The following is a 14,139-nucleotide window of genomic DNA, read 5'->3' on the forward strand; positions in this document are numbered from 1 at the left end:
TAAGAGCTTTAAAACGACATATGTCTCAACAGTATACATCCATGGGACACTCCCCATACAAAAGTGCCCATTGTCCTTTATGCAGTAACATTTCTATCAGAAACATTTCTTGTCAATAATGTAATTTTCAAAGTTGAAATATGTCACGGTTAAGGAAATACGTATGGAGTCAGAATTTGTGTTACAATATATTGCACTCTTTTACGCCTTATGGCCTTTGTCTTAAAAGCGTCTTTATAGATTTATATTTCGAAATTTTGTAAAGGATATTTATTTTGTTCATGTAAGAAAACTTTCAGACAAGGCTCGGTTTTAAAAATAGCTGCCAATATCGGTTTATTTTGATTTTAATAAGACGCAAACAATTTAAGAACTTTCTTGTAACCTAAATAAACCGGTTTATTCGACGAGCGACGAGCCGGCCTGGTGGTGCCGCGTAAACAAAAACATCTACAAAGGCGAAACCGGTATTTTGTTCTAAACCGGTTAATCTGACTAGAACTATGAAAATGTTCTCATAGAAACCGGTTTAAAGAACGAAATCGAAATTAAAATGGTTTGGAAAACGATAATGGTTTGGAAAAACCGGTTTCCGAGCTTTGCGAGGGTTATAGAAATTGGGTTTAGTCCTCTTTGGACTTTCTATTATAAAGACTGGTATTACAATGTAAGTTATAAATAAAAATACCGAATAAATCTAAATGATACTTTATTTAAACCACCACTTTCACCGTTGAGTTCCAACCATGATCGACATTGGACCTCATCTAACCGTGTCCAAATATATTTATAAAAAGGTGTTTAAGCCAGTAATGTATATAAATGCGTGTTTTTTACAAATAAATGTGAACACCGTTCGATAATGTCAGGAATATGGTACATTTTTCTATTGATTACATAAACGGCAGTATAATATAAATAAAACAATGATTACTCTGACAACGAATTTCAAGCTTTTTTTAGACTGTTGAACCCCTAGTTAAAAGCATTTCTTTTTTGCACAAATAGTGCTAGAAAGATACTACTTGGCGATAAACCATACCAAGGGGATATATATCATATTTTTTACAGAAAGATATTTTATCTACAGGCTTATTTGCTTTCATGACTGTTCAATTACTATGGCGGGGCGTGAAACGTAAGGTTGCCTTTCGACCAGAGTGCTATGCTGAGCTATGCTATATTTAAAGCATAGCACATCTCCGGTCGAAAGTCACTCTAATAGGGAGCGTGCATGAACTGTAGGAGGCAGCACAGGAGCCGTACAGATTTTTGGCGCGAGGCGTAAATGTGATGTTTATTGTTCCCATGTAGCCCACAAGATGGCAGCACCTACTATGCACTAGAAAACACGTGACGGGTAAATGTACATGTTTACGGTACCGATTCAGGCCACAAGATGGCAGACCCTAACACTTTGAATACTTACAATATCTAATTATTAAGCTGTATTAGAGCAATTTCGACAAAGCAATTTGATTTTTGATTTGATTTTTTTATTTACGAATAATAAACAGGCAAGTCTCGAATGTACGGACGCCCCGCAAGTCCCGAGCCGGTCCGGACCGGATCCGCGGCCGCAGCAGGAGCGCTACTCGAGCGCGGCGGCGCCGGAGATGATCTCGATGAGCTCGCGCGTGATGACGGCCTGGCGCGTGCGGTTGAAGGTGAGCGTGAGCTTGTCGATCATCTCGCCCGCGTTCTTCGACGCGTTGTCCATGGCCGTCATGCGCGACGACTGCTCCGAGCACGCGCCCTCCTGGAATTACATATTTAAATGTCTAATATTTTTTTTTTTTTTATTGAACGTAGGCAGGCGTTTCCGATGGTATGGCCATATAAGCCGCAGACCAGTAGACTACGTCGGAAATAGATGCCTCAACCTCACTGTCCAAGGCCCTAGATCACGCGGCCGCGGTAGGCCTAAGAAGCGCTGGCTGGAGGTCGTGAGAGCGGACATGGTGGAGAGCAATCTCACATCTGAGGATGCCGAAGACCGGGCAAAGTGGAGAAGATTAAGTAGGAAAGCGGACCCTGGCGCTAGGCCGGGAAAACGCTAGGTTGAAGAAGAAGAGGGTAGGCAGGCGTTTGACCGCGATCACACCTGATGGTAAGTGATGATGAGGAATACTATGGAAGTAGACAGCATTTTTATAGGACTCACGGCGGTGAGAGGTTTTGACTGGAGATGAGGGTACAGTCGGCATCAAAAGTAGCGGATCAAATAACGCTTCATAAGTATTTACCATTCTGTAACAGCTTAACAAAATATATATTTAATATAGAACAACTGAGACTGTAAAAGATATATTTATGAATGCGAATTTTAGAAAATTATCTACATTTGGAAAAGTTGTACGGAATATCAGATACTTTTGACGCGTTGTTTCATCCGCTACTTTTGACGCTGACTGTACATAAGGGGATAAAGATAGGGCTAAGCACGACGCAGATGATGCTGCAATTGTTTACAGTTCAGCCGGGCTAGCACATGATTGACGCGACAGTATCTCGCGGCGAGATAGACTACGCGTCCCTCTTTAATTAACATAGTTAAAAAAAGACAGAGTCTAAAAAGACAATAAGACTTATCTAGATCAACATCAACGTCAAAATACAGATTTCTAGCAAGAAAATGCCAAGCGTGGTGCAAAATGAAAAAACCTCTGGTACAGTCAGCGTCAAATACTTTGAAGCAACCAAAATAGCCAAAAAGTTCGGTACACCACATATTTAGTATGGTGTACCCAACTATTTGGCCACGTTGACTGCTACAAAGTATTTGACGCTGACTGTACGTGACTTAACTACATACTTCGCTTTACAAGTCATTAAAAAATATTTATTTAAATTTGAACTTTAATAAATTTCAATAGAGTTCATCAGTTCAATATTATATCTGCCATATATGGCTTTTTATACACTAGACTAAATACACCTAATATATTATAAAAAATTAAAAAAAATATTAATGGACATTATTACACAAATTGACTAAGTCCCACAGTAAGCTCAATAAGGCTTGTGTTGAGGGTACTTAGACAACGATATATATAATATATAAATATTTATAAATACTTAAATACATAGAAAACACCCATGACTGAGGAACAAATATCCATGCTCATCACACGAATAAATGCCCTTACCAGGATTTGAACCCGGGACCATCGGCGTCGTAGGCAGGGTCACTACCCACTAGGCCAGACCGGTCGTCTAAAGTAAAACAAAGCTAAGACTAAAATAAAGCTAAGACTAAAATAAAGCTAAGACTTAAATTTGACTTGAACAATATCTACAGATTTTTGCACTTTTTTAAGTTAACTGCCATGCTGCCATACGTCACGTCGCCAGTAAGTAAATTTACTGGAATACCCCACTTTGAGACAAATTACATAGAAATAAACGAACCTTGAGAGCGTAGAAGAGCATGGAGGCGATCGAGAACTCCATGTAGGACTGCAGCACCTCCGAGTCCAGCGAGTCGTACACCGCCAGCTTCGGGGCCGCCTGGACAATAAATAGGTATTCAGTATTAGGGACCGATCTGGTATCCCCTTCGAGGGTTTTAGAAGGGGTTTCGTAAGGCTTTGCTTACCAGAGCCGTTGCTAAGTAAAACCCTTGCATTTGGATTTTTAAGCGCTTCATAATACGGGTCAGCTGACCCGTTCCTGAGCGCTAACCTCTTAAATTATATGCCATTTTAAACTTTCTCTTTGTAAAAATAGAATCGAATATTGCTCTTTTACGTTTAAAATGAAGGACTGGGTGTCTAGCGCGTTGACAGCACAGGTGCCATAATTTTTTGAATTAGGAAGGGGATACCCTTTCATTTTAGCGGTATCTCGGAAAGGGGAACCTCTTCCTAGAGCTAAGTCAAATGAACGGGTAAGGAATTCAAAGGGAAAGCTAATCGTTGGGACTATTCGATAAACGACTAAGCCGTTTATAGGCTTTTCTGGGAAGGGGTGGACGGGTATGTTTAGTATTAGTGTATATAAGATTCAGGTAAGGTACATATACCTATATTATCAAACTGGGAGTTAAATCTTTCCGAAATGCAAAGTAACACGCAACACTAATGCACCGTCGGAAACATGCGAAATTTTCAACATGGAAAAGTACTTTTGTTCAGTGTATATATCAAAATATGTCGATACATCTATATTTCCAGTTGCTTTTCGGTGAAGGAAAACATCGTCAGGAAACGGGACTAATCCCAACAAGACCAAGTTTACCCTCTGGGTTGGAAGGTCACATGGCAGTCGCTTTCGTAAAAACTAGTGCCTACGCCATCTTGGGATTAGTTGTCAAACGGATCCCAGGCTCCCATGAGCCGTGGCAAAACGCCGGGACAACGCGGGGAAGAAACATCAATATTCCGAAATGAATTTTAAATTGTGCGCAGTTTTTAGCCTGCGCGTAGGACACGACGGAGCGGAACTTGTTGTAGATGATCTTGCCGGAGCCGAACTCGTAGCCGGAGGTGAGGATGCCGGAGGTCTACAGTCATGTCACCAGTGATATAGCTACCTCGACAGCCTTCCTGCTGAACAGGGGCAGGTCAGCCTGCGCGTAGGACACGACGGAGCGGAACTTGTTGTAGATGATCTTGCCGGAGCCGAACTCGTAGCCGGAGGTGAGGATGCCGGAGGTCTACAGTCATGTCACCAGTGATATAGCTACCTCGACAGCCTTCCTGCTGAACAGGGGCAGGTCAGCCTGCGCGTAGGACACGACGGAGCGGAACTTGTTGTAGATGATCTTGCCGGAGCCGAACTCGTAGCCGGAGGTGAGGATGCCGGAGGTCTACAGTCATGTCACCAGTGATATAGCTACCTCGACAGCCTTCCTGCTGAACAGGGGCAGGTCAGCCTGCGCGTAGGACACGACGGAGCGGAACTTGTTGTAGATGATCTTGCCGGAGCCGAACTCGTAGCCGGAGGTGAGGATGCCGGAGGTCTACAGTCATGTCACCAGTGATATAGCTACCTCGACAGCCTTCCTGCTGAACAGGGGCAGGTCAGCCTGCGCGTAGGACACGACGGAGCGGAACTTGTTGTAGATGATCTTGCCGGAGCCGAACTCGTAGCCGGAGGTGAGGATGCCGGAGGTCTACAGTCATGTCACCAGTGATATAGCTACCTCGACAGCCTTCCTGCTGAACAGGGGCAGGTCAGCCTGCGCGTAGGACACGACGGAGCGGAACTTGTTGTAGATGATCTTGCCGGAGCCGAACTCGTAGCCGGAGGTGAGGATGCCGGAGGTCTACAGTCATGTCACCAGTGATATAGCTACCTCGACAGCCTTCCTGCTGAACAGGGGCAGGTCAGCCTGCGCGTAGGACACGACGGAGCGGAACTTGTTGTAGATGATCTTGCCGGAGCCGAACTCGTAGCCGGAGGTGAGGATGCCGGAGGTCTACAGTCATGTCACCAGTGATATAGCTACCTCGACAGCCTTCCTGCTGAACAGGGGCAGGTCAGCCTGCGCGTAGGACACGACGGAGCGGAACTTGTTGTAGATGATCTTGCCGGAGCCGAACTCGTAGCCGGAGGTGAGGATGCCGGAGGTCTACAGTCATGTCACCAGTGATATAGCTACCTCGACAGCCTTCCTGCTGAACAGGGGCAGGTCAGCCTGCGCGTAGGACACGACGGAGCGGAACTTGTTGTAGATGATCTTGCCGGAGCCGAACTCGTAGCCGGAGGTGAGGATGCCGGAGGTCTACAGTCATGTCACCAGTGATATAGCTACCTCGACAGCCTTCCTGCTGAACAGGGGCAGGTCAGCCTGCGCGTAGGACACGACGGAGCGGAACTTGTTGTAGATGATCTTGCCGGAGCCGAACTCGTAGCCGGAGGTGAGGATGCCGGAGGTCTACAGTCATGTCACCAGTGATATAGCTACCTCGACAGCCTTCCTGCTGAACAGGGGCAGGTCAGCCTGCGCGTAGGACACGACGGAGCGGAACTTGTTGTAGATGATCTTGCCGGAGCCGAACTCGTAGCCGGAGGTGAGGATGCCGGAGGTCTACAGTCATGTCACCAGTGATATAGCTACCTCGACAGCCTTCCTGCTGAACAGGGGCAGGTCAGCCTGCGCGTAGGACACGACGGAGCGGAACTTGTTGTAGATGATCTTGCCGGAGCCGAACTCGTAGCCGGAGGTGAGGATGCCGGAGGTCTACAGTCATGTCACCAGTGATATAGCTACCTCGACAGCCTTCCTGCTGAACAGGGGCAGGTCAGCCTGCGCGTAGGACACGACGGAGCGGAACTTGTTGTAGATGATCTTGCCGGAGCCGAACTCGTAGCCGGAGGTGAGGATGCCGGAGGTCTACAGTCATGTCACCAGTGATATAGCTACCTCGACAGCCTTCCTACTGAACAGGGGCAGGTCAGCCTGCGCGTAGGACACGACGGAGCGGAACTTGTTGTAGATGATCTTGCCGGAGCCGAACTCGTAGCCGGAGGTGAGGATGCCGGAGGTCTACAGTCATGTCACCAGTGATATAGCTACCTCGACAGCCTTCCTGCTGAACAGGGGCAGGTCAGCCTGCGCGTAGGACACGACGGAGCGGAACTTGTTGTAGATGATCTTGCCGGAGCCGAACTCGTAGCCGGAGGTGAGGATGCCGGAGGCGAGCTTAGCGGCGTCCAGGAAGGTGGGGGGGAGGCGACCGATCTGAAAATATGTTATTGATATAGTGATGGTCCCATATTAATAAAGTTATGTTTGATGACATGACCTTAATATGTGTTAGTCTTATGCTTACTTGGCAAGTGGCAGTGTGGGTGGAACGTCACATTCTTATGAAAATATTAAATTGGTAAGGCTGAGGACAAGGTCGCAAAAGGGACGTAATCTTGTAGATGAAGCACTTTAATGTCAATATTCTGAATACGTAAAAGCGAAATGAAATCATTGGAAATCAAAGTTAGATTACCAAGGGGGATCATTTTGAGGTCACTATTGATAGGGTTCCCATAATTATTCAGAACGAATCCGGGACAATAGGGTAGTATTTGGGACAGAAAATAACTCTCGACGATAACCCCTTGGATCCTGAAATTAGTAGGCGCATTCAATTGGGATGGGGCGCATTTGGCAAGCTGGGCGATGTTTACAAGTCCAAAATCCCAGTCACTGAAAACCAGGGTTTTTTCGCCCAATGCATCCCAGTAATGACCTACGCATGCGAGACATGGACGTTGACTGTCGGAAGGGTCCACCAGCTAAAAGTGGCACAGACACCTATGGAGCACGCGATGCTCAGAATTCGGAATGAGGACATTCGCCAACGCACAAAAGTTACCGACATCGCCAAAAGAATTGCGCAGCTGAAGTGGGAATGGGCCGGCAATATCTGTCGCAGGGATGACGACCAATGGGGCCAGCGAGTACCGTTCTGGAGACCTCGCCTGAGAAGCCGAGGTGACGGAAAACGACGAACCAGCTGGTCGGACGATATTAGAAAGACGGCAGGGTCGACCTGGCATAGAACCGCCGCATACAGAACAACATGGAAATCCATGAAAGGAAATCCGCGAATATGCTGACAAGAAAAACGGGACGAGTAAAATTACGGGACGCGATACTTAAATACGGTGACAGTCCCGTATACACTGGACGTATGGCAACCCCAATTAATTAATGACCATCAGACTAAAATATTTAATCCAACGTCATTAACATCATGAGTCGACTTTGACCCTATCCAAATAGTTTCTGGACACAAACTCACTTCATTGCACACCGAGATCTGCTTCCCGTACAGACGTGACAAAATAGCGCGGGACTTGTCACCGACGAAGACCTTGATAACCTTCAAAGGATGACCTTGACAAACTATTTTACACGTATTAATAACTCACCTCGTTACACAAAAATGATGTGCTTCCGGTACAGACGGGACAGAATAGCGCGGGACGTATCACCGACGGAGACCTTGATAACCTTCAAAGGATGACCTTCACATACTTAAATGAGCAAATTACACGTGTTAATAACTCACTTCGTTGCACACAGAAAAATGGGTTTCCGGTACAGACGGGACAGAATAGCGCGGGACATATCACCAACGGAGAAGAACTTGATAACCTCCAAAGGATGACCTTCACATACTTAATAACTCACCTCGTTGCACACGGAGATGATGTGCTTGCCGTAAAGACGCGACAGAATAGCGCGGGACTTGTCGCCAACACAGATGACCTTGATGTTCTCGGCGCCGGGCTCGGCCAGGCGGAGACGGATGACCTTGGAGACGCCGGTGTGGACGGCGCCGCACAGACCTGTGGAAATAATGAGAGTAGAATCCTAGAGTCGGTATAGCTCGTGTAGTCGTGTCATCCACGATTTGTCAAATCTAACCTTTATTAACATGACGATACGAATCAATAGCGATAGCAATAGCGAAGCTAAACACTTCCAAATACCTTATTTAAATAACAACTTACAATAATAACATAATAGAAAACATGCTTAACAAATGTCAGTTATAATAGACAAAAAAAAGTTTTTGTTTTTTTTTTTAAGTAAAAAGGCACAGAATATTGCCTTGATTTTCAAAATGTTACTATTGTAAGACCACGAATTCTAAATTCAAAACTCTCAAACCTGTCGTTTAAAATGTAAAATAAAACAAAAACTGTACATGGTAAAATATATCGCAAATGGTTTTATTCATACAGCCTGGCTAAGATGGTCGGTTTTTTATCATCTGTCATCATACCTGTCACGTTCTAACAAGTACGTAAGTGCGAAAGTGACGCATGACTTGACAAGTGATAAAAATGCGACCATGATACCGCAGCTGGCCACGTGTATAGACTTATATTTTGTCGGTTGATAAATATTCTATTTAAAAATATAATAAATGAAACGATCTATATGAATTAACACAAATACGGTCGCCATCGAATACACACCGTTTCATGATATCATCATCATTATCCCTCTCTTTTCAAATAGTTAATATCAGCATATACCTTTTTTGATAATAAACAGTCATAAGTCTAATATTGGACGCTTTCAACTCCAAAGATGTCATATGCGTGTTGCCAGCTTTTATTTATAATCATTTTATTTACAATAACAATATATACAAATATCAAAACATTTATTCAGCAAATAGGCCACAGGGGCACTTTTACATTTGTTTGTTTATTTGTTTATTTATTAGACATTTATAAGCTAACAGGTACACCACATCGCTTACAAACTAGATTACAGTAGGATATACAATACAAATTACATTATATACATTAAAACACAATTCATTATTTGCAGAAATATTAAATATAGGATTATTAAATAAATTAAATAAGTCAAATAGAAATCATCATCATTATAATTAAATTATTAAAAATAGAAGTCAGTTTTTTGAGGCCAAATATTGGCTAAGGAATTCTGATAGCTTTTTACCAAAACCACCAACACTATCCGCGAATATGTCAATCTGCGGGGCAACAATGGACATGACATTAAGGAGAGAGAGCGCCCGAGTCGTGGGTGAGTTAGCGGCGCGGCGGGTGCGCGCGGGGCACCCCGCGAACAGGCGCGCCGGGCGCCGCGCGGGCAGCGCGTCAGGCCCGGGGGACAGGGACGCCACCCCGGGACGAACAGGCCGCGTCCGAACAGTACATCCGGATTATTTACTGGATTATTTACTTATTGTAGTTATGCTGGATTAGTTACATGTCCATTTTTACAAACAATAAAAATTACAAAAAAACAATTACAAGTATGGAACCGACGAAATAATAAATACTTTATTAGAGATGTATACTGTCTCTAAATGTCAAATTACACAAAAAAAACTATGATAAAAAAATAAAACCAACAAATACTAAAATTCTTTAGAGATGTATAAGTCTCTAAGCGTCAGAGATAAAATATAGAAAAAGATATTAAATTATCTTTAGAGATGTAGAGGGTCTCCAAGGCTTGAACAGGAAGGCTTACAGAGGATAATTAGGACTAGCTTAGCTAACATAGGATGCACCAAGGATGCTGACGGCATTTCCTCGTTGTATCGCAATGCTGATACGTTGTGCGAGGAAGCCGCCGGCTCTTCGGTCACCAGTTACGTCAACCAGACGTTTCGCGAATCTATTTCTGCAAAAAACTTGTGCGCGCTGGGACCCCATGGACCTAGGTCCATGAGTTTCCTGAAGTTTCAACACCGAATGGTACGAAATCTAACTTTCCGCCACTGCGCCCGCTTTTGCATTAGTCTGTTGGAGGTGGGACGGTTCCAGTGTATCTACAGTGTCCTCTTGTTTAACTTCTGTTGCATTGTAGCAAAAAAGGGACAGGCTGCATTGTTCATTGAATTTGTATTTATTCATTAACAAAAAAAGTTAAAAGTATTTTGATACTGATGACTTACCTCTGTCGGAGGTCATGGCAATGTAGAGCTGCTTAGGCTCATCTTCAGGTGCCTGGACCTGTGGAAATATTAATTAAAAGATTTTAAATTGTGTCACACTATGCACAAAACAAAACACTATAAAACAAAGAAAACAAATGCCGTAAAACCACCCAACTAAAGTTCAAAGCTCTCAACTATGGTCCACAAATAAACTCAATTTTTCTCGTTCAGGTGTGTATTTTACTATATTTTTGTAGTTCTAAGGCAAAGTATGTTTATAAATGAAAGGTAAAACTAGGAGTAAACCACAAGGAACAATGGTATAGATACTTAATTTCCTTTTGAACTTGTGGACCATAGTTGCAGTATTGGACTATAGTTGGGTGGTTTTACGGTGGTACATATTTTTCATAATTAATTTGTAATTAGTATTTTACATAAAAATGAAAACTGCGTCTCTGACCAACTCTGATGGCTGCCAAACTCCAGCGTGAGAGTGGAAAATCACTATAACTTAAATGACGGTGTCTAGCTCGGAAACTGAAGCAGTATGCAGATTTGCATCCAATGTGGAGACCACTCGAACTTCCTTGAAGTTATAATTACCTCAGCTCTGTCATAGAACTGGGCAGCACCCTCTCCGTACGGGCGCGCAGCCTTCAAGTCACGCTCAGCACGGGTGTACCTGGAATATGAACATCATTCAATAATGAACCAGCTCTTGTTGGTCCAGAAATAATGGTTTATGTAAATGTGCAAATTAAATACGTTAATAAAGATTGGATAGTTCTATTAGTTTTTCTTCATGTAATTGGATTAAATACAATTTAGATAATAGTATCACATATTTAGCCTTAAATACAACTACTTAAAAAATATTAATAAGAAGGAAGGAGGAATGAGCCAGTCCTAGGTTCACCCGTAGTCTAAAGCAGTTTTTTTAAAATACCGGTAAAGGATATCAGCTTTATAGCTCCACGGCCCTAGGGCCTCTACTGCAAACTTTAAAATTTGACAGGAATCAAAGTTTTCCAGTTTGGATAGCTTGGAAATTTTGAGTGTATGATTTTGTCATGGTAAAAGTTTCACCGTTCGAGAATGAATGAACATAGTTCAGCAAAAAGGATTCAAAAACCCTGGAGTAGCAAGGAACTTTATGTTATGGTAGTAATTGTTTACCATCAGGCAAAAATACTTATTTGTATCCAACATACTCTAAAAAACACTTTCATTGCCATACAATATCAAAAATAAATATTTAAATTATAAAATTTGGTCTGCTTAGAAGGATATACAAATAACTGGCATGAAACAATTTTAATACTGAACTTTTTACTCAAACTAAGTAACTATTACTTATGTGTACCAGTTTCTCAAACCTTGACTGATCATTCAAGCTTATAAGTATCTAAGTTCAGTCTATGACTGGTTTGACATGTATACTGTTTAGTCCAGGTACTAAATCGGCCGTCAAACACCCCGTCTACATCTGTACTTACTTGGCAGCGGACACCATCTTCATGGATTGGGTGATCTTCTGAATGTTCTTTACGGACTTCAGACGGAGGGAAATGGCCTTTAGAGTGGCCATATTCCTGTTCTGCTGGTGACTGACCACCGCCGTCACCTGGGCGACACCAGGCGCGATACGTCCCAACATTTTCACGGCTCTGAAATCAAAATCAGATGATAGAAATGCAGGTTAGGTGCAGTTATGTAAGAATTTGACACCCTGATCCGCCGACATTGAAACAAGTTTAATGGTTTATAAGCACTCAATTTCTAAATGTTTGTACTGAACACGTATTTGTGAAGGAAAATGTGCAGATTTAATTGGTATAATACTAACTTTTATTGGTTTTTTTGGTCAAGTACACCAGCCGACGATAATGTCGCTGGTTGGAAACGTCGTTCGTGGATAGCCACAGAAAAAAAAACTCATGGTTTACGGAACGTAATCAAGAATATCCTCAGGGTGAAATAAATGTTTAAATATTTTTTGACCACTAAAAACTTGAAAATGTATTGTTTTACATATAAATTAAATTATTATTTTAAATTAATGTAAGGGCACCTCTACACGATGGCCCAGGGTAGGCCAGTCTAAGGGACGCAGCTATGCGGTGGAATGAGATAGCAGTATCACTTGCTCCCTCTAACGCATAAATGCGTCCCTTGGACTGGCCTACGCTGGGCCATCATGTAGAGGAGCCATAATAATTATTTGCTCGTATGCATTCAAAAAAAATTAAAACGTCACCAGATGTTAAAGTGCGTGGAATGGAGCGTTACCTCCGATAACGAGGGCTTAAACCGACCAATTTCAGAAGTTTTAAATCTCTATAGTAGCAATGCTTATATCGTATTCAACGTAATTTGTACATGTTACACTTTATGACCAATTTATAGGTGTGTACTTTTTTACAAGTTCTTTTGTTTTTATTACAATTACTCATCGAAATCTCTTGTTTCTAAAATGCCTGAACCAGAGAAGACCCACCCAGTGAACCCAGAACTAATTCAAGAGCAGCCAACTCGGGAAATAAGCCAGACCGATCATTTGAACAAGAAATTGTTGACTTCCCTTTTCAAGAGATTGGATGAGGAAGATTCTACTGCCTCAAAAATGTTGGAAACGGAAAATACCACAGAAGAGGACGAGTGGAAGGATTAACGTTTCAGTATTATTTGTATGGCATTAATTAAGGGTAATTGTAAAATATATTCTAATGTGAAAACTGACATTGTTTTTGTTATTGTATCAATCCATAGTAGAATTGTCAATTTTAACAAGTCCGCAGGCTAATCAAGGCATGAGTTTTAACTATGAAATTGCTTGATCTCGCCTTTCATACAACAATAACCATCAAATCAATAAATGGTTAAAATAAATAATTGTAAATATTTGGGAACATTCATACTCTGATCAATCTTCTTCAGTTGGTCCCTCAATGCTGAGAATCGTGATATCATGTCCTTCTATTACAGACCAGATTCCTCCATAGGCTCCTATTCCTCGCGAAGTGCATGGCCTTGTGCAGTATTAATTGCATAGGTGCAGTGATTTGAGCACACCATCTAGTAGGAGGTGGGCCCTGAGGTCTGATGCCTTCAACTTTGCCCGTCAAATTATATCGGGATAAAAATCTCGAAAGTTTGTTTACCTTCTAATATGTGTTTCAAACAATTATAGAAGTGCATAGAATAACAGTATAGTATGAATTATCTGAAATGATTTTTTGACCTCAAGCCCTAAGCTGTTAAAAGGCATTGCTTCTTTTGTGCACTGTGGTGGCTACCTGATTTGTCACAGTTTTCTAAACACATTGGGCCCATTTAAAAGGCAATGTTGGTGCTCTGCACATGTGCATATTTATGTAACAGGTTTTTGTTACCTTTGAATATAATTACCTGTCACATTACCCAAACATGTTATCTCCAATTTGAACCATATGAGTGGAGCACTGAATTTGTCTTTTAAATGGGCTTGATAAATGATGTAGCCTGTGCAAAAGAGAAACAATGCCTGTAGTTCAGCAGCTTGAGGTTTGGGGCCAAAAAATCATCTGAGATAATTCATGCATGCATAACCAACAACCAACAGGTAGTTCATTATTACTTATTGTAGGATTTGATGGGGTTTCTAACCTTTTATAGCAAGCATTGTTTCTGCTTATGTTTTCATGTTCTGATAAAATAACAAATAATCCCTGACTTATTTACTTTGTTAATGGCAAATGGTAATACATAATTTTGATGT

At 42.3% G+C, this 14,139-nt stretch overlaps 1 protein-coding gene across 1 annotated transcript; it reads right to left on the bottom strand.

The window, feature by feature from the left end:
• Positions 1-692: 692 nt before the first annotated feature.
• On the bottom strand, positions 693-12,388 carry LOC133516576 (ATP synthase subunit gamma, mitochondrial). Its single transcript, XM_061849579.1, has 8 exons — positions 12,229-12,388; positions 11,879-12,049; positions 10,986-11,064; positions 10,398-10,455; positions 8,141-8,298; positions 6,524-6,688; positions 3,412-3,510; positions 693-1,759 (listed from the first exon to the last, which is right to left on the bottom strand). The coding sequence occupies exons 2-8, from the start codon at positions 12,037-12,039 to the stop codon at positions 1,592-1,594; spliced, it is 888 nt and encodes a 295-aa protein (XP_061705563.1). The 5' UTR covers positions 12,040-12,049; positions 12,229-12,388; the 3' UTR covers positions 693-1,591.
• Positions 12,389-14,139: the final 1,751 nt, after the last annotated feature.

This window comes from Cydia pomonella, chromosome 3 (genome assembly GCF_033807575.1).
Source record: "Cydia pomonella isolate Wapato2018A chromosome 3, ilCydPomo1, whole genome shotgun sequence".
NCBI lineage: Eukaryota > Metazoa > Arthropoda > Insecta > Lepidoptera > Tortricidae > Cydia > Cydia pomonella.